Here is a 26,326-nt window from a genome sequence, read left to right on the forward strand (position 1 = left end):
GCCTGCGGGTGATATGCAGTCGTGCGGTGGAGTTTCACTCCAAGGTTCTGTGCGACAGCGTCCTAAAGCTCAGACGTGAACTGCGCACCTCTGTCAGAAGAAATGTCTGAAGGGGCACCGAAACGAGCAATCCAGGTGCCAATAAAGGCCCGTGTCATCTCGACGGACGTCGCTGATGTCAGCGGCACAGCCTCAGGCCAGCGGGTGGTCCTGTCCACCATGGTTAACAGATACGTGAAACCTTGAGAGGAGGGTAAAGGACCAACCAGGTCCACGTTTACGTGGTCAAAACGCCTCTCAGGCACCGGGAACAATTCTAACGGGGCTTTAGTGTGGCGGTGTACTTTGGCCCGTTGGCACTCAACACAGGTGTTAGCCCAGTCCCTAACGTCCTTCTTGAGGCCGCGCCAAACAAATTTTGCTGCAACAAGTCTCTGTGAAGCTTTCGCACCTGGGTGGGAGAGACCATGGATGGCATCGAACACTTGTCGTCTCCAGCCCGAGGGAACGATTGGCCGAGGACTACCTGTGGAGATGTCACACAGGAGCGTTGTGCCGGCATCGCCAAAAACCATGTCCACAATCTGCAACCCAGTAGCCGAGGTTTTCAGATGTTGCACGTCTGGGTCTGTGGTCTGAGTAGTGGCCATGCGGTTGTAATCCAATCCAAGATGGACTGCCCCTGCCACGGCTCGTGATAGGCAGTCCGCCACGTGGTTGCTCTTACCGGCAACGTGCCGCAAGTCTGTAGTAAACTCGGAAATGTAAGACAGGTGCCGTTGCTGGCGGGCGGACCACGGCTCGGCCACCTTAGCCATGGCAAAAGTCAGCGGCTTGTGGTCCACAAAAGCAGTGAAGTGTCGGCCTTCTAGCAGGGAACGAAAGTGTCTAATGGCGAGGTAGAGACCCAACAGCTCCCGGTCGAAAGTGCTGTACTTCCGCTCACAAGGGCGCAGGTGACGGCTGAAGAAAGCCAACGGCTGCCAGGCCCCATCCACCCACTGCTCGTAGACAGCACCGACAGCATAATCTGAGGCATCCGAGGTGATAGCAATGGGGGCTGTAGGAGAGGGATGCGCCAGCATAGTGGCGTTCGCTAGTGCTGTTTTAGTGGCATCGAAAGCCTTGACTCTGCTCTCAGTCCAGTCCACAGCGTGTTTGGGTTTACCTTTCAGGGCCTCATGTAAGGGCCCCATAATCTGAGCGGCACGAGGGATGAAACGGTGATAAAAATTCACCATGCCGAGGAACTCCTGCAGGGATTTGACAGTAAGTGGGCGCGGGAACTGTACGATTGCCTCCACCTTTGATGGGAGAGGAACAGCTCCGTCCTTAGTGACTCTGTGTCCGAGGAAGTCAATGGTGGAGAGACCGAACTGGCACTTGGTAGGGTTGACAATTAGTCCATGGTGGCTAAGTCGCTCAAAAAGGGTTTGGAGGTGTACCAGGTGCTGAGACTTGGACGTGCTCGCTACCAGGATGTCATCCAAGTACACAAAAAGGAAAGGAAGGTCCCGCAAAACAGAGTCCATGAGGCGCTGGAAAGATTGGGCAGCATTTTTAAGGCCGAACGGCATGCGCAGAAATTCAAATAGTCCAAACGGCGTAATCACCGCTGTTTTGGGAATGTCCAGTGGGTGTACCGGCACCTGATGATATCCCCGGACGAGGTCCACCTTGGAAAAGATCACCTTGCCAGCCAGGTGTGCTGAAAAATCTTGTATGTTCGGGACTGGGTATCGATCAGGTGCCGTTGCCTCGTTAAGCCGTCGGTAGTCGCCACACGGGCGCCAGCCGCCGCCAGGTTTGGGGACGATGTGGAGGGGTGATGCCCATGGGCTGTCGGATCTGCGTATTATGCCGAGGCGTTCCATGTTTGCAAACTCAGCCTTTGCAACAGCAAGCTTGGTCGGGTCAAGGCGCCGAGCGCGGGCATAAACGGGTGGACCTGTAGTGGCGAGATGGTGCTCCACACCATGCTTCACAGTAGATGCAGAGAAAGTAGGCCGAGTGAGGGCTGGGAAACTGGCCAGTAGACGGTGGAAATCATCGGAAACAGAGAGCATGCTAGACAGTCGCATGGGGTCTGCCTCACTGAGCGTGCATGTATAAGAACAAAACGTGGCGGCATCAATCAGACGGCGGTTCTTAACATCCACCAACAGTCCATGTGCACACAAAAAATCAGCGCCGAGGAGGGGAAAAGCAACCTTTGCGGTAACAAAGTCCCAACCAAACTGCTGTTCCCCGAAACACAATTCGACATACCTCGTTCCATATGTGCGGATGGGGCTGCCATTGGCAGCTGCCATAGGGGGACCGTGGCTGTCGGTCACCATGTCCAAACGGGATGCGGGCAGAACGCTCCTTTGTGCTCCCGTGTCGCACAGAAAACGGCGTCCGGAGATGCTATCGCGGATGAAAAGCAGCCTGCCTACTCGGCCGACACTCATGGCCACTACTGAGCGCCGGCCCTGGCATTTCCCGAAACACTGAAACTGCATGGTGGACGGCATTTGTTGGCCTTGGCTCCAAACTTTGCATGATAGAAACACAATCCTGATGGCTGCTGGGTGCCAGAAAACTGCTGCCGACGAGAAGTGGACGCAGCAATGAATGTGGAGTTGTCCCGTGTCACCGAAGAGATATGCGCGGGAAAAAGCGCGGACGCACAATGTCCCTGACTCGCCAGAAAAAATTTATCAGCCTCGTCAGCTAGTTTACGACAGTCAGTGATTGTGGTGTTGGCTAAAGCAGCTCTTACTTGGGAAGGCAGCTGGCGCAGGAAAAGCTGGATGAAAAGAAAATCAGGTTTGTGTTCGCCCAAAAGATCCAGCATACGGTCCATGAGCTCGGACGGTTTGCTGTCACCCAGTCCTTGAAGTGAGAAAAGCCTGCTGGCTCTCTCAGCGTCTGACAGTTCAAACGTTTTCAACAGGTGGGTTTTAAGTGCTGTATACTTCTCATTTTCGGGAGGATTTGTAAGAAGGCTCACCACCCTGGATGCTGTTGAATTTCCGAGAGCTGACACAACGTACTAATATTTTGTTGTATCCGCGGTGATCTCACGCAGCGCGAACTGCGCTTCAGTCTGAGCGAACCATGCCGATGCTGACGATTCCCAGAATTCGGGGAGTTTGAGGGCGACAGCGTTCGTGGTCATGATCGCGTCGTGTCTCTGGATACGTCCAGCAGACTAATATCGGGGTCACCAGTGTGGAATTTGCAAGAGACAACTTCTCACTTTGAGCACACGAATGCGTGTGTCATTTATTTTCAAAGGTAAACAACAGAAGGAACTCAAACAAGCGCTCATCAGCGTCATGCGTCATCACGCATTCTAAACATTTAAAGGGAACGCGATCCCTGAACAGTTATACAGAACTACTGTTAATAACAAAGGTGAATTATGTCTTTCACATTCACTACATGGTTTTATTTTAGTAAAGTTATAGTAACCATGTTTAGGCAGACTATTTACCTTAATACAAATGATTATTAAGGTAATTACTGTGGTAAAATGTGGTATTTCTGTTTAATATAGTTTTACTACAACTATCTTGGGTACTCTGGTTACTGTAGTAAAAACAAATTAAATGTGTGGCTACTGTTGTTCTGTTAGCGTGAGCCAATCGTCTCTGAGTTTGGGCTGTTAGTAAGAATAATTGGTTTAGCTGCTGAATGAATCCACCCTTTCACTGAACTTTAGTCAGTCATCTGCGTCTGAACAAAGTCATGAACTACATGACCAAAATTATATCATTTGTGAACGACGATCTGATGACTGACTGAACCAGAGGAGGCAAGCCAATCACTCACAGCATGCCAGTCTTCATTTACAACAATGATTCATTTACAATCCAGATTAGATGTATGTGTGTCTTAATATATTCTGTAGCTTGATAAAATTATGCTTAGTATTTCAGAATAACAGCAATACATAAGTGCACTGGAAATAGTCTCATCAAGTCCAACACAGGATACATAGCCAACCCACCAAACATGAGACGTCCGCTCGACGTGCAGATCATGTCTATATTAGGTCGGTTGGTCCAGGCCCTTATCTGTACGTCTATACAACGTGCAGATCTGGTACAGTATCTGGACGTCTGACTATGACCCCTCTTGGACGTCAGGTAGACGTCCAAAATGGGTTCGGGAAATCAATTCAAAAACATTTTATACAAATGTGGTCTATGAGTTCTGAGTCAAAAAACATAAACATCACGTGTATTTTTGTAGAAAAATTTTGTTAAGCTTATAAAATAATGTAATCTTTATATATGAATGAGTGTTCAAAAACATAGCACTGCTCATAGATAAAGTTCCACCTTAAATGCTCTCTCTCTCTCTCTCTCTCTCTCTCTCTCTCTCTCTCTCTCTCTCTCTCTCTCTCTCTCTCTCTCTCTCTCTCTCTCTCTCTCTCTCTCTCTCTCTCTCTCTCTCTCTCTTAATTAACAGAGATGTATATGCTGACGTTTTATTGAAAATGTTTTGTCACCATAATGACGATCAGTGATTCCTTTAGTTGGGTAGATTGACTCTTCATATGAGTGTTTGGTCTTTGTAAGAGTGTTTGCTAAAGCATGTTATTTGTTGCAAAGAAAATTTGTAATAAACAAAACTCACATGTGGATCTTACAACTTCATTGAAAGTTTACCAAGAGTAATACCACATATGTAAAGTCTGTAAATTAATTTTGTAAACCATGTAGTATTGTCTCAATTTCTCTGTTGATTGGAGGTGTCACATCCAACTTATTATTTAGGTTCATTCCACCACTGGGAAGTGCTTATATACAATTAAAAGTCCAGATTTCATTGTCACATATGCAGACATCAAGAATCAGCCCATGAATCACAACAGTGGTGACACTCTCTGGACTCATGAGTTTTTATAATACGCTGGTGCAATGCATTGCAACATGTAGAAAACTCACCATCGTTGTGATTCATGAGCTGATTCTTGATGTCTGCATCTGTGTCAAAAAATTCTAGACTTTACATTTTTGATTACAGCCATGAGATTTCATTTTCAGTTACAGTAAGCAGCAGTATGCCCCGAAGTATGTTTATTGCAGCTCCAGACAAAAATTAGACCGTAGTTTACTTTTAAACAAAATTTATGATGTTTTATCTGTGTTGTTAGTTCAGTTATATTATATCATCACTTCTGACCATCAATGTAATTAATGTGAAGCCACAAGTAAGTTGCATTGGAAACAAACACTTGGTGCAATAATAATGTGTTTTTAAGAACACCATCATCAAGCACACACACTACAGCATAAAAACAAAGAGTCAAACTACCCAACTAAAGGAAACACTGATCACCATGATGGTGACAAAACATCTTCAATAAAACATCAGAATCTTGTACATTCTCAAAAACGAGCAGGTAGAAATGACAAAAAATAGAGTGAATTTGGTTTGTTTAGTCAGTATGGTCCTACTTCAAAACAATGCTTTGTTAAAACAACTGATTGTAATGGTTATGCCATTGCTTTAGAGCAGTGGTTCCCAAATCCAGTCCTCGGGACCCCCCCTCCCAGCATGTTTTAGATGTCTCCTTATATGAAACACCTGATTTCACTCATCAGGCTAGGCTGGAAGGCTTGATTTTTTTTCCCAAACCAGTTCAGATAGGAGTTTTACTTAAACATGAGCTCAGGGGCAGAAAGAAATTTGATTGGTTCACAAAAATGACCAATGAAAGTCCTCAACCGGAGCCTTCAAGGCAGCTTCTGCAGTGAAGCAGTTCGAGCTCACCATTGGTCAGGTGAGTAGAGCAGATGGTTAGATAGGAATGTGACTGGTTTTGAATTCAGCTCGAAATGTTTCGAGCATTTAAGTTACGTGTTTCCACGTGCCAGAGTCACGTGTTGAATACTCAATTTTTTTATCCTTTTTTTCAAACCATTGTCGATTGGGCTTAGATTTGTGGGTTTTTTAATTTTAAACTGTTTTCGCGTGAAGATGAAGTTTGGTCTGGGTTAGAATGGCAGTGGTTTATACGTTTATTTGTCAGAAATTTAAACTGTTTTCACTTGATTTTGGGGTTAGAGTTGGGTTTGGATTAGGATGTCATTTTTTGTAACAAAGTTGTTCTAACCCCAATCCCAAGAGACAATGGTAAGAAAATAGGAAAAACAATTGAGTAACCAATACGTGAAACTGGCACGAAAATGAAGGTCACGTGGAAACACGTAACTTACACGCTCGGAACATTTCGAGCTGAATTCAGAACCAGTCAGATTCCTATCTAACCATCTGCGCTACTCACCTGACCAACGGTGAGCTCGAACTGCTTCACTGCAGAAGCTGCCTTGAAGGCTCCGGTTGAGGAATTTCATTGGTCATTTTTGTGAACCAATCAAATTTCTTTCTGCCCCTGAGCTCATGTTTAAGTAAAACTCCTATCTAAACTGGTTTGGGAAAAAAAATCACGCGGCTGGAAGGAGCCTGATTAGTGGAATCAGGTGTTTTATATAAGGAGACATCTAAAACATGCTGGGAGGGGGGTCCCGAGGACTGGATTTGGGAACCACTGCTTTAGGGACACTTCAATCTGCCTATGAAACGCAACAATGGTGACAATCAACAACAAAGCTTTATGCCTCAATGCATGCTGGGTACCAGGATTGTAGAAAACTCTTTCTTACCATTTACTCTCACCATTGTTGAGATTTGTATCCAAAATGTTGATGTGTCAGTGAAGCAATATATACAACTGATACCTTACCTCAATGCTATTCAATTCAGTGTCTTATTAGATCAGCATAGTGTGTCTCTCTTATACACTTCATATTTAAATGCTAGGCAGCAAACAACCAAGCTCAGATGACATAACAGACACTTACCCTTACTAAAGCAACAAACAAGTTGTAATTGCTACAAGCAAAAACATTATTGCAATGTTAAAAGAGCAGAATCAGTTCTGGAAGGTTAAGGGACAAAAGCCTAACTAAAGGGAACGCTAATCACCATAGTGGTGACTTCAAAAGAATCTAAAACAAACACAAACTGTAGATTTAATGTGATAAATGTTGTGGTAAATATATATTTGACTTACATGTCATGTCAGAAAGAAGATTTGTCTACTAAATCACATGTGTGGATGCTGGAATAGTTGAACACTTGTATCTTGTTCTGACAGCATTTGTTTAGAAGTTAAACATCATCCATGTTAGAAAAGAACTCTGCAAGCAAGTTGTAATTTTAGGTTTCAAACAGAGATGGTGATAGAGAGGCAAAAGTGAAAGATTGCAGCAGGAGTTGTTGCACCCATAATGCAACATGTTTTTAAAAAAAACGGATAAACGCCTGTAAAACATAAATACGGAAAATTCCTTCAGATTTACACAGTACTTTGTCCGTTTTTTTACGGATTTTTTTTAGAGTGCAGTGTTTACATGGTATATCCAAAAATGTATTATTTTGATAGAAGTGTTTGCCATTTGATGCAAATGCTTCATTTTGACAGGTGTTTGTGGCATTTTGAATGCAGTGTTGCATTTTGAAGGAGATATGTGCTATTTTGCATTTTGTGTGTGCAGTTTTGAGAATTGTGTGTAGAGTTTTGAAAAAAGGAGACTTAGTTTTGAAAACGTGTGTAAGCAATTGGTAAAAACTGTAATACTATATTCTAAAACATAAAAGATGAGGGAAGCATGATGTTTTAAGAGATGAGTTTATAGTTATTAGTTATAGTTTAATAGTTTTTTAACAAACTTTAATATTCTGTATATTTTGTAATGCACTTTAAGTCGCTTTGGATAAAAGCCTTAATACAGTATTTTCATAAAAATATAAAAATAATAGTATTTAATCTGTAATTAAATAAATTTTACAACATATGACAATCTTAACCCAATACAGGGTTTCTAAATTGATGCTTATATATTTTAGTCAAGGAACCTAATGTCAAGTACTGTAGTTGGGTAGTGCAGCTCTAAATATGACATAACACATAACTGATTTAATGATTTTAAACAGATTCATTGTCAGTGCAGTTTTGACATACATTGATGGCCGGGCAAATTGTAATTTTGAGCCCTGCGTTAATTTATTAACATAATTTACAAGTTCCTGCACTCTAAAAAAATAATCCGTAAAAAAACGGATAATGTCCTGGCAGAAAATGAATCTAAACAAACACAAACTGTAGATTTAATGTGATAAATGTTGTGGTAAATATACATTTGACTTACACGTCACGTCAGAAAGAAGATTTGTCTACTAAATCACATGTTTCGATGCTGGGATAGTTGAACACTTGTATCTTGTTCTGACAGCATTTGTTCATAAAGTTAAACATCATCCATGTTAAAAAAGAACTCTGCAAGCAAGTTGTAATTTTAGGTTTCAAACAGAGATGGGGATAGAAAGGCAAAAGTGAAAGATTGCAGCAGGAGTTGTTGCACCCATAATGCAACATGTTTTTTTAAAAAACGGATAAACGCCTGTAAAACATAAATACGGAAAATTCCTTCAGATTTACACAGTACTTTGTCCGTTTTTTTACGGATTTTTTTTAGAGTGTGTTATTTAACAGTGCTCACTTTGTTTGACGTCTTTGCTGGAAACTGTAGCCGGACGGGCTGAATCTCTGTCGGCATCTTCGCTGACTTGGGGTGTGGGAGGCGGATGGAGCGGACGAGGGCGCTTGGCAATCGTTAGCTGAGCTGCTGGTTAACAACACTGATGTTGATTACTATCGTTAGCTTGAGATGTTAGATAAAAACGGGGATGTAGCATTGCGATGTTGTTTGTAAATCTGAAAAAAAGGTTTCAGTAGTTCGCTTCATCTTTCCTATTAATGATGGCAGGCAGTGAACCAGGGAATGATTGACAGTTCTCTAATCCAATTGCTTGGATATTGTCAGAATGAGGGCAACCTAGCCCAATGGCGTTTTGGCTAATCATATTTCAAGGTAATCCGGTGCCTCGGTCCTCCTCTCGCATAGTAACTTATTTTACTGAGTGTTTAATGGTATATTTGCGTTTATTCACATCATGCGATTGGATTAGCTACAAGAGAAGTGGAAATACGCCGTATACCTGCGTATACCCTGGACTACAGCACTGGGTCATACCAAGTACAGTAGTCGGGGCGGGGGGTACATTACAGATTATTTAAAATATAATACTATCTTTCTTGCTGACAGATTAAATTAATAAAGAAAACGAACAAAAGTGTTCATTTGGAACATTTCATATTTTAATCTGAATGATGTGATTATATTGGGGGGGATTATATTAGCTGGATTTGATTTTTGAGGGGGTCATGACCCCCATAACCCCCGTGCAAATTATGCGCATGTCTATGGTTAAAACACAGGCACTACACCAGGGGTGGGGAACCCTGGTCCTGGAGGGCCACTGTCCTGCAGAGTTTAGTTTCAACCCTAATTAAACACATCTGAAAAATCTAATCAAAGTCTTCAGGATTACTTGGAAATGAAATTCAGGTGTGTTTGATTAGGGTTGGAACTACACTCTGCAGAACAGTGGCCCTCCAGGACCCAGGGTTCCCCATACACTGTTAAAAAATTCTGTCTGGATTTTTTTAATCTGTATTAAATAGTGATTTATTTAATAATAAATCATCATGCAGGCCAGATTCGACACCTTTGTGGGCCAGGTTTGGTCCGCAGGCCTTTTGACACCCCTGCTGTATATTATGAAATTATAACATATTTCAACCAATCAAAATAGAGCATTGAATGGAGTCTTTATGTAAGCTTTTAATTACTTTGTCACTTTGAATGGTTTTGTTATAGACAGTGTGTGTTTCTACTTATAACAACTAAAGATCCAGAACTATTTGAACTTCTGTATTTACTCTAAACTTATTTGTGACTGTGGTCAGATAATTTTTATCTTCTCAGCATCACTCAGTGAACAGAGTTTGTTCATCGACTCATGATTCCTGCATACACCACGTCATCCTCTACTGGAGCTCCCTGCACAGATAGAAACATACACACACACACACACACACACACACACACACACACACAAACATATGCCTTAACAAGATTATATAACAACAGTACAGAATAAATATGAATGCTATATGTTAACATAATGAGATTTTGCTCATAAAAAGTAGTGTAAAAAGTGTGTATGCTTAACAAAATGAATCCTTTTATGGCCTGCTGTGTTTCTGCTCTTATCTTACACAATTTCTTTCTCACAAACTAACACGCACACAAAATAGCAGAAATTTCTACAACATTTCTCACTTTGGCTTTGTGCATGTTAATGACCTTGCATGTCCAGTGTCCTGTGAAACTTTTTAACTGCTAAAAACATGCTGTAAGTTCATTATTTTCTGTCTGATGTCTAATGTTATTGAAGTCTAATGTTATTGAATTATCATGTTTATGATTATCAGTTTGAATAAACACAGATTCCTGAATCTGAAATGACACAGGCTGACTGAGATCTTACATACAAACTATAAGCAAGTGTGAACTTCTGATATATATATGTTTGTTTTATTCAAGTCTAGTGCAAGCAAAACAGGCTTCAAATTCATTGTGCGTTCCTACAGATGCAATCCAATTTAAAGTGATAGCGTCCCCGTAAACCATGTTTATAGCATAATAAACATGACATTATACACTATTCATATCCCTATAAACCACAAATACACACACAGATCTAAATCTGATATACCATGGAAAAGGAAATGATACAGACAGAGAAAAACAACACATGACATGAATGATCTCACCGGTTTATGTGTTTGTCTTTTATGAAATGTTGTGTCGGCATAAATGAGCTCCTCTCCACCGCTATGAACTGTTAGAGTTACAAAAACATGTTACTTCAACAGATAATCATGTTTATCAAATAGTGTTTAAAGAATATTTTACACTGTTTATTACAAAACTTTGTAGTTTTATTTTTGTTTTATCAAAAGTTGATTTTTAGAGCTGTGGTTGATATTTACCCTGTTGCTGTGTGTTTGTGTGTTTTCTGTAGATCCAGACTGTCAGAACTGCAGTTACAAACATCAGACATCCAGCAACACCAGAACAGATCCAAATTATATGATATGGGTTGTTATCTTAGAAGAGTAATAAGAGACATTAACTGAATCTTTCTGTCTGTTCATAGATTACACCTAATTATATTGACAGCAGTCGTACCTGAACACTGACAGACATCCTTGATATTGAGATGTTTAGTTTGGTTTTTAATGGGATTGTTCGCCACACAGCTGTATGTGTTGTTATCCTGATAATCCACCGCCAGATGAAGAGAGATGTTGCTGATGTTGAGATCAGACACACTGATTTTGTCTACTAAACTGTTTCCTATGTACCAGGACAGACTCACATCTCTCATATTCATCACTGAACACAATAATGAACAATTTGATGATGATGATGATGATGATGAAGAACATTGTGTTGAGGTCCTCTTGATTTCAGGAATGGGCAGAGGAGCTGGAAAACATAAGAGAATCAAATAAGTTTACAGTGGAGTGGCCAAAAAGTCCACCTCAACCAACAGAACTGGCAAACAAAAGACCCAGGAACAAAACAGAAAATAAATAAAATGCCAAATAAACATTGACAGGGGTCTGAACCATAAAGCCGGTTTAATTGGCTGGCCAGTTAAGTTTAGGATTAGTTTGCGTCAATCCTGCGGTTCGTAAATTTTAGTGCAAAGGATTGTTAATCTGTAATTTATCAATAAACTTATAGTGTAGGGTTGCAATACACATTGGCCCTCATTTATCATTCTTGCGTAGAAACGGGCGTATATGTTGGCGTAAGATTATGCTTACACTCCTCTCATCGCCTGATTTATGAAACTGTGCGTACCGTTGATATTCAGGTGTAAGCAATACCTGCCCTTCATAAATGCCGCGGCCGAAAACGAGCGTCATTAGAATAACAAGCCCATATAAATTCAAGTCTCCGCCTCCCCCACGCCCTCATTTTACGCCATTAACACACGAAAGACGGCAAATAAGAGAATCCGGGGAAGTGAAAAGAAACAAAATTGTTTTATTTGGCAGTTTAAAGAGTGGGATTAAAGACACATTAATAATTGGATGACAATTTGTAATATTCTTATTATTATTTTTATTATTAATGACACTTAATTGATATTTAGAAGAATAATTATTTATTATTATTATTATTTACTGTTGCCTACATCTAAGTTTTATGTCTGCTTAATGGTTCAGTTAATTTTCTTTATATAATATTTTAAAATGATGTAGTAACTTTTGTAGTGTGTTGTTCTGTATTTACATACAGTTGTTTGTTAGCTGTATCTTAGATCCAGTTTGATACGGAGCTCCGGATATAATTCAAATTAACAATTTGTTTCCACGACATCCACATGTTTTAGCTAAGCTAATTCATAATTTGAAGTAATAATAATTGTAATAGTAATTACGAAATATTCTAAATATTATAATAATTAATTCCAAGGAACAAACTGTTGAATATTGGGAACAAATTCTAAATTTATGGCCATACTTTAGACTAAATAAGAAAAAGAAGTGTCCATAGCATAAAAAATTATTCGTGGCCATAATTTTGTCCGCATGTCATCATGATCGGATTTACGGCTCCATTCAACACAAGGATTTTACCTTACCTCATCTGTATTTATTTATCATCGAATGGTACGTAACTAGCTTACCTTTTATTGCATTACCATGTTTTCGTAGCACATCCTTGTGCTTTCTTGCAATGTGCCGCTTCAGATTCCAGGAATAATATTTGCTAACTCTTTACAGTATCTCCGCAGTCCCTTTCAATTTTTTCTTCCTGCTCAATCTTAACTTTGATTTTTACTTTACATTTATGTATAAGGCTTGAATTCCATAACTTATTGCTAGACGTTTTTACAGATTCTCGAACTAGCAAATTATCAAAGGGCGTTCTGGGTTCAACGAGCGGTGCTGAGGGAGCGGAATTTTCGGAAAGGCGCTTTGATGGTAATATTACCGCACCGCTCAAAGCTCCGCTCCCACTAAGCTCCGTTTACATGCTCGCTCTGAAACATCAGGTAAAGCGCACAGGCTCTCAACTGAAGGAATACATATGCATACAAATCAAATGCTTTGGTAAAGTCTCACAAATTAAACATTGAACATTGTTGCATAAAAATAAACACTGAAGTTTATAATTACTATGTTTTTTACAGTGGTCATAATATATCATATATTTTAGTTTGTCAGTACGTTTTGTGGTGTTAGGAAGTTTTTGCGCATTTCTGCACTAACTCAAAATGTGCGTACACCACCTCCTGAGCTGGCGTAGGATTTGAGCGTGCCGTACGCCAACGTCCATATTGATAAATCTCAAAGTCACCGTGGTTTTGGGTGTACGCAAGGTGTACGCTGGAAATTTGGTGTACGCACTTTTGATAAATGAGGGCCAATATGTGTATCCTTGCCTAAAAAGATGTCTCTTTAGATTTAAAGTTGAATAGTATCACTGAACAGTGTCAGGAAGGCTATTCCCCAGTTTAGGTGCCAGGTGTGAGAATGCTCAACCTCCTTTGGGAGATTTTGCTATCCTAAGAAATACTAGAAGTCCGGAGTTTTGTGATCAAAAGAGTGTGATGAAGTGTAATGTAATAGAAGATCTGTTAAATATGAAAGAGCTAAACCATTAAAGGCGTTTTTGTATTGATATGTTAATTAGTAACCTATCAAAAGACACTAGAATTCAAGATATTTGAACAAACTTGCATGACGTGGTAAGAGCTGTAGCAGCTGCGTTTTAAACTAATATTGGACTCAGTTCGCATTAACATGTAATCAATATGGTAATATAATAATATATCATATTTTGCGTGCTGTCTAAATGGAGGGCTTAGAGCTTTAGGCCAAACCCAGAGTACTACCCCCTCTTTAATTGGGATAAATCTAACAGCAGAGAGTGAGGCAATGGGGTTGAGGAGGGATGCTGCAAATACAATTATGGGACAGAGGTGAGGAATAGTCATATTTGTTGAATTGTTGGACCATGCTCCTGACGAACTTGGTTAAATAAACTTCTTTTAACGATGATGCAGTAAACCATCAAAACCTAAATATTACGTTAGCTCCTCTTTGGCCTAGGATAGTACAGTTGTCCTGTGTCCATTCACCTTTGCTGCACATTTAAAATATACTTTGGAAATGCATGAAATATACAATCATTCTGTTTGAATGCGTTTTAACCATTTTGAATGCAGTGTGTTAGCATTTAAAATGTAGGTTGTGGAGTATGAATGAGAAAAGAGTTTGTAAGTTTTAAAATATGTGGTCAATGAATGCATTTTGTCTAAAAGCAATACAAAATGATTCAAATTTGGTCTGCATAGAATTTTGTTTTGAATGTGTGAAGAGTTTTGAAAATGTGGCTTCAGAATTGAAAACTTTTTATTAACAAAAATAATGTAAATTAAAATGGAATGAATGCATTTTATATGTTTAATGGAGAATTTATTTATAGTCTTTACTCACCATAGACAATTAGATTAAATATATTCAGTTGGTTCTTTGTGTTGGTGTTGATTAGTTGATAAAGTCCAGTGATGTTGGTGTTTGTGATGATCAGAGATCCGGTCTGATTGTTTAACTTCAGTCTGTCTCTGAATCTTCCATCAGCTCTCTCTTCATATAAAGTGATATTTTTGCCACCAACCTCAATTTCAGCTATGGTGATTTCAGGTCCAAACTTCCAGGAGATTCCCTCTTTTGTTTCAGTGACATTGACAAATAAAGTGACAGAATCGCCCTCAGTCACTGACCTAGACTCACTACCAACCACACCTGGATTTACAATTGGTTTAAAATTAGTTAAAGAATTACAAAAAGTTATAAATAATTTGCAATTCTTGTGTGTGTGTGTGTGTGTGTGTGTGTGTGTGTGTGTGTGTGTGTGTGTGTGTGTGTGTGTGTGTGTGTGTGTGTGTGTGTGTGTGTGTGTGTGTGTGTGTGCGTGCGTGTGTGCAAAAGCATGTGTGATGCTTCTAAAACTTGATTAACATTAGACAGCGAATAAAGAACAAACTGATCTGTAAAAGTCTAAATATTCATACTTAAGAATTCAAGTGAAATGTTTTTATTGGAGAAAATCAGAAAGATTGATTTGTAATCATCATCAGAAAATAAAATACAGTAAAAATACATGGATAACTTACCAAACACACTCCACAAACAGATTAAAATCACATCAGCCTTTTTCTTCAACATCTCAAAGAACAAATACAACGAATAAGAGTTGTGAAGTTGTGATAACGGTTATAGCAAAAATATTATAATAACAAGGTCCTTACATATTTTTAAAACCCGATATGAGTTAACTAATGATTATAGTTATTTCCTGATGAGATTAACATGAAAGATAATCGAGAGTGCTGATATGTTGAAACACTTCAGCGTGACTCTTTAGTTCAGTACACTTCTTTTCAATGAACCGCCTGCCCAGCAAACCACACCCAACTACATGTTACCAAAGTTTAACTCAGTTTTCTTTAGCTGTCCATACAGTACACAATTTGCTGCTATTGGTAAAGAGATGTTTGATAGTTTATTTTTTATTTTAAAAGAACCATTTTCAGTATATAAAACAAATTTATATTATATTTATTACTTATTTACATATCTATTTATTAATTATTTTATTAATAATCTAATTTGTTTAGTTTTAATAACTTTGTCTATACAACAGAGCAAAATAGAACAAGCTTACTATCAATGTGTTAAAACTTAGTTGTTAAAAATTAGTTGTTAAATAATTTGAGTTTTTACACAGGGTAAAACTAAACAGGTAAAGTTGTATTAACATAGTACATTTAGTGAGTATAGTAGACAAATCAAGTTGGCATTAGTAGATTTTTTTCAAATTCCTTTATATTACTTTTGGTGTTATAAATAGCATTATAACACAAAATTAATGACTGACTTTAAGTCTATCATTGAATAAATGTGATTCTTCACATTAACACACACAAAACTGTGTTTTTGACATGCATTGTCAGCAGTGTTGGGGGTAACGCATTACAAGTAACGTGCATTACGTAATAATATTACTTTTCTGAAGTAACGAGTAAAGTAACGCATTACTTTTTAAATGTACACATTAATATTTGAGTTACTTTTTCAAAAAAGTAATGCAAGTTACTTTTTTTGTTTAATTAATTTGATTAACAAAATGATGTACTGAATTAAACTAAAGGTAGTCACATTATGCACTCTATGCATACACACCTGTGTGGGAACAGTTTGAGTCAGAAACTCAGTCATAAAAACACCTGAAAAGGCCTGAAAGAGATCAAGCCTCAGACAAGAAAAAGTAATGCAAAAGTAACTAAAAAGTAACTAAGCATTACTTTCCATGAAAAGTAACTAAGTAACGCAATAAGTTACTTTTTTTGGGAGTAACTTAATATTGTAATGCATTACTTTTAAAAGTAACTTTCCCCAACACTGATTGTCAGTACTGTGAAGAGAAATACAATAAAATGTGCTGAACAGGTTTCAAGGAAACACTGTATGACATTTTATTAAATATTTAAGTACTTAAAGTTCTTATCAGTTTTATTCTGTGAAATAGCAGAAAATAATCAAATAATCAGGTGCAAATGATTATGGGTATTCCTTACAACATGAACTCATCATTTTAAGTTTAGTTTACTTAAATGTTTTATTTTAATGTATTTACACTTAAAGTTAAATGAACTAAACTTTTAAAGCAATGGTCCAAAACACAAAATATTAAGTGATGTTTACTTCATTGTTTAAGTAAAGACAATATCCAGTTTAAGAGTGTACCTCACATCTGTTTTCAACACAAACAACTTTTCGGAAAGTCATATATAATACATAAAAAGCCATATATAATACATAAAAAGCCATGATACATTGAGGTATGGACTCCTCAGGGGGCCTTTCATGCATTGAATTGTTGGTGATGCATACTAAAATACAATACAATAAACACTCTGTCCATAAATCAATAACACATGAAAACTTACATTTTATTGGGTTTTATGTTACCATGTTCAGCATAGAAATGAGAGTGAAATTAACTTAGCTGAAGTATATTTGTTAGTGACATAACAGAAAAATACAAGACAAGCACTAACAGAAAACAAGCACAGATGCACATCAACACAAAACACTAAACCTGTGTGTTGAAGTTAAAACTCTGTAGGACTGTATGTTACATTTTAGATGTATCTCTTTATATTTTTACATTTATGCATTTTGCAGACACTTTAATTTAAAGTGACTTACAGTATATTACAAGGTATACATTTAATCATCATGTGTGTTCCCTGCACAGGAAAATCCCCAGTGTTAAATTAACTCTACCAGTGTTAAATCAACACTATTTGGTGTTTATATAATCCACACCAGAATCGGTGTTAAAAAAGACTGGTGTTAAAAATATAACTCTGAATCAGTGTTAAAGTTAATGAGATAATGAAGTGATGATTAAGACATTAATGGTGAACACCTGCTGGTCATTCAAATCAATTACATTTTAGACATTTTCCTGTCTCTTAATGTTCATTTTGATGACTCGTTTTCTGGAGAAAATGCTAAAATAATAAAGACAAATTATTAAATGCAATAGATGAATACTGTTGGATGCCTCCAAAAGCTGCAATCTTTCACGTTTGCCTCTCTATCAGCATCTCTGTTTGAAAAATAAAATGATAACTTGCAGAGTTATTTTCTAAATGGAAGTTTAACTTCTAAACAGCTGTCAGAACAAAATACAAGTGCTCAACTATTCCAGCATCCACACGCGTGATTTAGTAGACAAATCTTCTTTCTGACGTGATGTCTCACAAGTCAAATAGACATTTATCAAAAAATGTATCACATTAAATTTTAAGTTTGTGTTTGTTATGAGTTCATTTGAAGTCACCATTATTGTGATTAGTGTTTCCTTTAGTTAGGCATTTGTCCCTTGACCTTCATTGATCTAACTCTCCTCGTTTAGCAATAGCAACAATGTTTTAGTAAAACCACTTGTTCATTGCTTCATGTAGAGGGAAGCCCTTCCAGACCTTCTCAGATTGTTTATTTTTATTATATTCTACTCTACAAATCATTGAAACATTTGATCACAAATTAATTATGAAGAAACAGGCATATCAAAAAGCTCTATGCAAATGACATTGTATTGAATAAGACTGCCGTCATGCTTCAGTGTTTTTTTGTTGTTGTTTTTTGCTTAAGAGAGACTTCATGATTTCTGATACAAATCTCAACGATGGTGACAGTTAATGGTAAGAAAGTTGCAAAATTTTTGTCATGTTGCAATGCATGATGGGATTTATGAATGAGTTTTCTACAATCCTGGTACCCAGCATGCATTGCGGCATGACGTTTGTTGTTGATTGTCACCATGATTGTGTTTTATAGGCTGATTGTTGATGTCTCAGTGTGTCTGACTGAAACCACAGATTAGATTTGGGTAAACAATATTTAACTTCAGGATATGTGGACTTTTACAGCACTGTTGGATTTCATGGGAGCTTCACAGGGTTGGCGGAACATAAATTAAACACTTATATTCAGTGATTACTTTTTTATGATATCATTGAATCCCAAGACTTATACTTTCATATAAATTAACATAGTAACAGTTATAGACTTCATTTCTCTCATCTTCCTCTGCTTTAACAAATGTGTTTTATAAACACACTGCCACAATGAGCAGAAGAAAACTAACACTAAACTTCAAGACCCAAGTACCCAACTAAAGGAAACACTAATCGGCACAATGGTGACTTACTTTATTAACCAGATTTACAGCAGTTCTTAAGAAGTTAAACCTATCATCCATGTAACTCTGCAAGCAAGTTGTAATTTTAGTTTTCTAACAGAGATGATGATAGTTTTCATTTAACTATATATGGTGATTTTATCTATTGCATTTAATATTTTGGCTTTCTTCTTCATTTTAGTATTACTTTCTCCAGAAAAAAAGTCAACAAAATAATTTTAAGACAGGAACAATTCCAAAATGTTGTTGATTTGACACGGAATGACCAGCAGGTGTTCACTATTAATGACTCAATCACTTCATTATCTTATTAACTTTAACACTGATTTAGTGTTTTTTTAACACCAATCTTGGTGTGGATTATATAAACACCGAGCAGTGTTAATTTAACACTGGGGATTTTGCTGTGTGGGTTCAAACCTATGGCTTTTGCACTGCTAACACAATGCTGTACCTAAACAGGAGGAGTTATTTGACACACCCAGTTGAATCAGGTGGATTTAACGATATATCTGATCTTATCCTCTTCTGTTCATCCCTTCTGGTTCTGAAGTCATAAACCAGAAAAGCAACAGCAGCCACGCCCACCAGAGCAGAGACAACCAATCGGATCACAGCTTCAGTAAAACCACAACAGCTGACGTATGTGGCTGAAGAGAACAAATAAGCAACAAATCAGAATTGTGAATTTGTCAAAAATTTTATTTTTCAGTTTCAGTTTAAGAAAAAAATTATTAAACTTTTTCTTAAACTTAAGGTTTCTCATATCAGCTTCTCATATACAGTAAACACAAACATCACCTGTGACATCATCTGAACACGTCTGACAGAGATCAGTATTGAGATGTTGGGTTTGGTTTCTGATGGGATTGTTCACCACACAGTTGTAAGAATCATCCAGACACTTCAGATGAAGAGAGATGCTGCTGTTGTTGTTGAGATCAGACACACTGATGATGGACAATAAACTGTTTCCTTTAAACCAGGACAGACTCACATCTCTCACATTAAACACTGAACACAAGAAGGAACAGTTTGAGCTTGATGATGAAGAGGAGTTTTGAGGAAAGATGCTGCTGATGACAGGATTGGGCAGACGAGCTGGAAAATAATAAATCAATCAAATAAATAACTTCCAACCTCAAAGCATTCCAGTCAATTTAATGTGATAGTTCACCCCAAAATGACAATTTTATCATAAATCACTTATCCCCGTCTCGTTCAAAACCACCAAGTCTTTCGATTGGCTTCAGAACACATTTTTTACACATTTTTGATGAAAACAAGGGGGCACTGAACAATCAAGGAGGATAACAAATTGTGAATTAAATTGTTTATTTTGTTTTCTTGGCACACAAAAGTGTCTTTTGGCGATGTTTTTCATTCTTTTCTGGCCTTGATTGTTTAAATCAAACTGCAATCTACACTGTAAAAATGGTTTTGTGGCGTAGTAAATTTAACTAAATAAACTGAGTAAATCCTATTGCAAAAAAATAATTATTGTTTTTTAACCAAATTTGAGCAAAACATTACACAAACAAAAGTTGAATAGATTAACACATTATTAAGTAAATTAAACTACATTTTATCATGTAAAATTTGTAAGAAAGAAATTAACTTAACAATTTTGTGTTGAAACTACTTGAGTTATTTTAGTAAATATAACTAACTAGGCACTGGACTTGTATACCATTAAAAATAATATGCTGGATTTACTTAAAAATATATTGCATCATTTTTGCATCCACTTAACGCAATTGCTTAAAAAATGAAGCTTAAATTGCTTAAAATTCCATGCAAAAATTACTTTAAAAAGTGGATGCAAAAATGTTGCACTATATTTAAATATTTTTTTTTGTAAATCCAGTGTATTATTTTTTCAATGTATAGGACAGTCACAAGCCTCCCGGTTTTCATCAAAAGTATCTAAAATGTGTTCTGAAGACAATCGAAGGACTTGGTGGTTTAGAACGACATAGGTAAGTGATTTATGATAAAATTGTCATTTTGGGGTGAACTAACCCTTTAAAGTCAGTGTTGAATGTAAATATAACTTTCACAGTAAAAGAATTGAGTTTCTATTCAAATGCAAAGAAAAACAGATATTTAATTAATTTAATTAATTTATACAAATGCAACGGTTTGCTATTCCCAGATAACACCCGCTCAAAGCATAACCTGGACGCTGCAAATCATTTTGACAGGTACAGTTTAATATTACACAAAATTAAATATAAACATGTTTTTAATAACATATATAACATTATATTTATAAATTATTAAACCAAATAGTGTGTTTATGACATTTGAACGTCTTTTTAAACATGTTTAATCGCTAAAAATTAGAAAATAAAATATTTTAAATCAATATTTAATGTTTCCAACCTTACTTATGAGGTAAATAGCCATGTAATAATTCCTGCCCCTCATAAGAGAGGTCACCGGCCGCCACAAGCAAAAACATTACAGACAGCAATGCTAAAAACACTACAAAAATAGCTATTGGGTGGATCAAGCACTGGCTGTAAAGTGGATTGTATAGATCATTTACATGGCAATCAGATAACGATTGCTTTTAATTTCTTATTTGCGCATCCTCCCCTTCATGTTGGGTCCTCATCACGCTGTCTGGGCTAATTCCTGTGATAACAACCGGCTGCCTATACATTATCTGTTACTTAAACAACAGTATCTGCACTGCACTAGCCATTTGCCTTCAAAGACTAAAGTGACCCTTTGATAAGTAAATCAGCATGGTTGATAAGGCAGTATTAGTAAGGTTTGGTGAGGATTCCTATTCAAGATCTGCTGATTCCACTCCACGCCTTACATCTCCTGCTTGCTTCTCATTTATATTTTTGGCATACTTGTTCCCTTTCCTTGTGTCTGTTCCTCACATCTTAGAGGCTGTTTACACTTGGCATTAACATGCGTTTTCGTCAATCGGATCACAAGTGGACGACGTTAATGCCAGGTGTAAACGGTGTTCAAAACGTTTTGAACGTGTCCACTTTCGACCACTTTCAACCACATTCAGAGGTAGTCGAAACCACTTTCGATCGGATCGCTTTGGAGTTGCGGAACGCAATGTGGTTGAATGCGTTCGAACAGCCACATGCGACCGCCTTCTCTCCGCCCATTTCTCTAATCTGAGGTATTAAACACTAATTTTACGTCTTTTTTTACTTCTGCTATTTTTAGCCTTTCATTGATAAAACTACTGCGGGTGTTCTCCGTAGTTTCGTTTTGAAAGCGTGAAAGTTGCGCGATCCTATTTCATCAATTGCGCTGAAAATTCAGAGAAAGCTCCAACATATAAACGTACAAAACACTGTGCAGCATGTTTACTTGCTAAACAAGCAGCGGGCTCCGACATAATATAAGTTTGCGTCCATATAAACTCATAATTACTCCCGCTCGCGTTTGAATGACAGCAGAGAGACTCGCCCACCGTCTCACAGACCACCCCCTTACAGTATTCAGGACAGATGTGGTCGAAAGTGGACAAAAGAGACGGATTTAAATACCAGGTGTAAACGCAATGTGTCTCTCTCGTCCACTTGTGATCCGATCGATGAAAACACATCTTAAAACCAAGTGTAAACAGCCTCTTAGCTCAACCTCCTTAGGATGTGGGGGAAGGATACACATGTCACAACTCAGTCTGAAAGGATGGTAGCTTTCCAGGCGCAGGGTTGGAGACACCTGTGGCGCAGTTGCATAAAACTTTAAGACTAGTCTTAAAAGTTAGTCATGATTTTTTTTTCTTCAAGACTGATCATAACTGTTTTAAGTATGTTACATTGGAAGGTAGATTGGTCTAATTTAAATCCAAATGATAAGACTGATTAGCCCTAACTAATTGCTAGTTAGTCAGAATCATTCTTAAGACGCAGTCTTAATGTCACGGCTATGTTTATGCAACCGGCCACTGGTCTAGTAAGTACACATGGCAACGTCATAATGTTTTCCAACCCCCTCAGTCAAGATCGTGATGAAAAAGGGAGATGTCATCAAATATTTATATTAATTGACTTCACATTAATGCAATACATTAAATAAGATACATACAGTATATCAACCATTTGCTGTCTCGCACTGATTTATGGGGAGTTCAGTATAATGTGAATAATTTATCACTGAATTAAAGAAAGCATAAATGTATTCACCTCTGAAAACATTTTTGTCTTTAATTTCATAACAAAAACGGCACACTCAGCACCAACTTATTTCCCACCATGATTTTCAAATGTATGCAAAGGATCGTTGGTGGACACAAAAGATACCCTTAATACATCCTTCAAAAGATGCTGAGTGAAATATGCAAAAAGAAAGGCTCCGTTCCTGAGGAGGAGACAGGTGTATCCTTCCGTCCTATGATAAGGGGGTGAAGCTATGAGGATGCGCAAATAAGAAATTAGACGCAATGTTATCCCATTGTCATGTAAATGCTCTATACAATGCATTACAGCCTCTGTAAGGCTAGGACCCCTTACAGAGCAGAATAATTCCCAACGACCCCCTCAAAACTAATAGTTACTAAGCATATTCTTACATTAAACCCTATTTTTACACTTGTTTCATATTCTGTGTTTTCAAGTGGGTTGTTTAGTCCAAGTTACATGTATACTCATCAGTTATAGTTAAAAGCTTTTATAAAACCAACAGTAGCTAGACTGACAATATTCTTAGATGTTAATATCTGTAATGGTTTTGTTCTGTGTTTTTCTTGTGTTCTGTTTATTTTTGTATTTTGGACTTTTATTTTGACATCCTGTTCTGTTCCGGCTTTTATTTTGATATACATCCTGCCATGTTTCACTTCTCACTTCCTGTTTGTTCTTGTATATAAGTCACATCCTGTTCACCTGCTCCTGGCTGATTATTACATCGCCACATCTAAGCCGTTTCCCAATGTCAAGGAAGGATCCTCGGAAGCTAGAATTTCGAGGATGCTACGTCATCGACGTCCGTCGAAGGACTGTTCCAATGTCGAGGATCCTCGAAATTTCAGCCAAGGACTGAGTCCTTCGTTCGACAAATATCCCATATACAGGAAAGGATGCAAATTTGTATCCTTCGCGCTCTTCACGCGCTGAAATCACCCACAATCCTCTGCGCGCAGCACCGAAAGCACACCTTTCAATCACGTAATGACGTAATGACGTGCACTTGCTAGCCTGTTCCATTTAACGTGTTCTCCGAATGCTTAAAAGGAGCCTCGCCTCGCCTCTGAAGGAAGTGACTTGTAAGGACTAGTCCTGCCAAGGAAGTATCCTTGACATTGAGAAACGGCTCTAGTCTGTATCTGCCTGTTATCTGAATCTGTTTATCTGTTAACCTGTTACCTGTTCCTGTGTTTTGACCTGCGCCTGTATTTGGATTTTGATTGTTATTCTGCCTGCCCTGAACCCTAGCCTGTATTTGGATTTATGCTTTGGATTTGCCCTACTGGATTTGTTTGCTGGCCCTTATTGGGATTTTACTAATAAACACCTTTAGCACATGGATTCTCCTCTTCATCGCTTTCTTTAAAGCACACCCGTTACAGAATAATCAGCCCTAACCCGGAATCCAGCGAAGGTCAGTAACTTCCCACCAGCAACATGAAACCTGTTTTTGCACTACTTGCACTCCGTCAGAACCACCGGCCCATTGAGGAATATGTAAGTGACTTTTTGGAATTAAGTAATCAAGTACATTATGATGAGGACACTTTAAAACCGATTTTCTACAATGCATTGGATGAATGGTTGCGCTTATGTATGCCACGTGATATGTCTGCCTGGTCTCTGGAGACATATATTGACTTTGCGTTGCTGTTGTGTGGTTCCCCCTTCACTGTGGGTGTTGCGGATACACCTTCAGAGGCTATTCACAACACACAAAGCCAAGTCATGCCTGTTCAGTCCATGCCTGTTCACAAAATGGCCCCCACCATGGCTGCTCCCAAAATGGCCGCCACCCTGCCTGTTCCCAAGATGGCCGCCATCCTGCCTGTCATCCGACTCATCCGATTCATCCGACTCATCCGATCTGCCCGTCTCATCTGATCTGCCCGTCTCATCTGATCTGCCCGTCTCATCTGATCTGCCCGTCTCATCTGATCTGCCCGTCTCATCTGATTCGTCTGTCCCGCCTGATTCGTCTGGCTTACCTGGCTCACCTGTCCCGTCTGATTCACTTGGCTCACCTGGCTCGTCTGATTCGTCTGCTCCACCATCTGGAATATCGTCACCCTGGTCTGTGGAAGCTCTTCCAAGTTTTTTTGGGGGGGGAGTAGTACCCGGACACAGGAGGGAGGCAGAGGACACGGAGGCGGAGGCCGAAGTGTACTCTGATCCTCCCTTTCCTTGTGATCTGGGTCTATTCCTGCCCCATGACCCAGGTCCAAGCCTGCCCCATGACCCAGGTCCAAGCCTGCCCCATGACCCAGGTCCAAGCCTGCCCCATGACCCAGGTCCAAGCCTGCCCCATGACCCAGGTCCAAGCCTGCCCCATGACCCAGGTCCAAGCCTGCCCCATGACCCAGGTCCAAGCCTGCCTCATGACCCGGGCCCGCACCTGCCTCATGACCCGGGCCCGCACCTGCCTCATGACCCGGGCCCGCACCTGCCTCATGACCCGGGCCCGCACCTGCCTCATGACCCGGGCCCGCACCTGCCTCATGACCCGGGCCCGCACCTGCCTCATGACCCGGGCCCGCACCTGCCTCATGACCCGGGCCCGCACCTGCCTCATGACCCGGGCCCGCACCTGCCTCATGACCCGGGCCCGCACCTGCCTCATGACCCGGGCCCGCACCTGCCTCATGACCCGGGCCCGCACCTGCCTCATGACCCGGGCCCGCATCTGCCTCATGACCCGGGCCCGCACCTGCCTCATGACCCGGGCCCGCACCTGCCTCATGACCCGGGCCCGCACCTGCCTCATGACCCGGGCCCGCACCTGCCTCATGACCCGGGCCCGCACCTGCCTCATGACCCGGGCCCGCACCTGCCTCATGACCCGGGCCCGCATCTGCCTCATGACCCGGGCCCGCATCTGCCTCATGACCCGGGCCCGCATCTGCCTCATGACCCGGGCCCGCATCTGCCTCATGACCCGGGCCCGCATCTGCCTCATGACCCGGGCCCGCATCTGCCTCATGACCCGGGCCCGCATCTGCCTCATGATCCGGGACCATGCTGGCCCCACGACCCTGGACCATCCTGGCCTCATGACCCAGGACCTCTTATGAACTGCCCTGCCTTGCCAAGAGGTCCTCGCCCGCCCGCCCACCCTCTATTTGGACTTTGTTATTTGTATGTTGGGCTCCGGGAGTCGCCCTTTAGAGGGGGGGTTCTGTAATGGTTTTGTTCTGTGTTTTTCTTGTGTTCTGTTTATTTTTGTATTTTGGACTTTTATTTTGACATCCTGTTCTGTTCCGGCTTTTATTTTGATATACATCCTGCCATGTTTCACTTCTCACTTCCTGTTTGTTCTTGTATATAAGTCACATCCTGTTCACCTGCTCCTGGCTGATTATTACATCGCCACATCAAGTCTGTATCTGC

The 26,326-nt window shown here is 39.5% G+C and overlaps 1 protein-coding gene across 1 annotated transcript in view; it reads right to left on the reverse strand.

The window, feature by feature from the left end:
• The window catches only part of LOC135748088 (uncharacterized), a 61,990-nt gene that overhangs the window by 11,008 nt on the left and 24,656 nt on the right, over positions 1-26,326 (reverse strand). Inside the window, exons 10-18 of the mRNA XM_073813632.1 lie at positions 19,572-19,871; positions 19,244-19,420; positions 14,489-14,797; positions 11,160-11,459; positions 10,961-11,077; positions 10,742-10,809; positions 9,918-9,965; positions 3,070-3,196; positions 2,538-3,006 (exon numbers count right to left, since the gene is read on the reverse strand). Of these exons, the coding sequence (XP_073669733.1) occupies positions 2,538-3,006; positions 3,070-3,196; positions 9,918-9,965; positions 10,742-10,809; positions 10,961-11,077; positions 11,160-11,459; positions 14,489-14,797; positions 19,244-19,420; positions 19,572-19,871 (1,915 nt within the window). The remainder of the gene's footprint in view (positions 1-2,537; positions 3,007-3,069; positions 3,197-9,917; positions 9,966-10,741; positions 10,810-10,960; positions 11,078-11,159; positions 11,460-14,488; positions 14,798-19,243; positions 19,421-19,571; positions 19,872-26,326) is intronic.

Source organism: Paramisgurnus dabryanus, chromosome 24 (assembly GCF_030506205.2).
Source record: "Paramisgurnus dabryanus chromosome 24, PD_genome_1.1, whole genome shotgun sequence".
NCBI lineage: Eukaryota > Metazoa > Chordata > Actinopteri > Cypriniformes > Cobitidae > Paramisgurnus > Paramisgurnus dabryanus.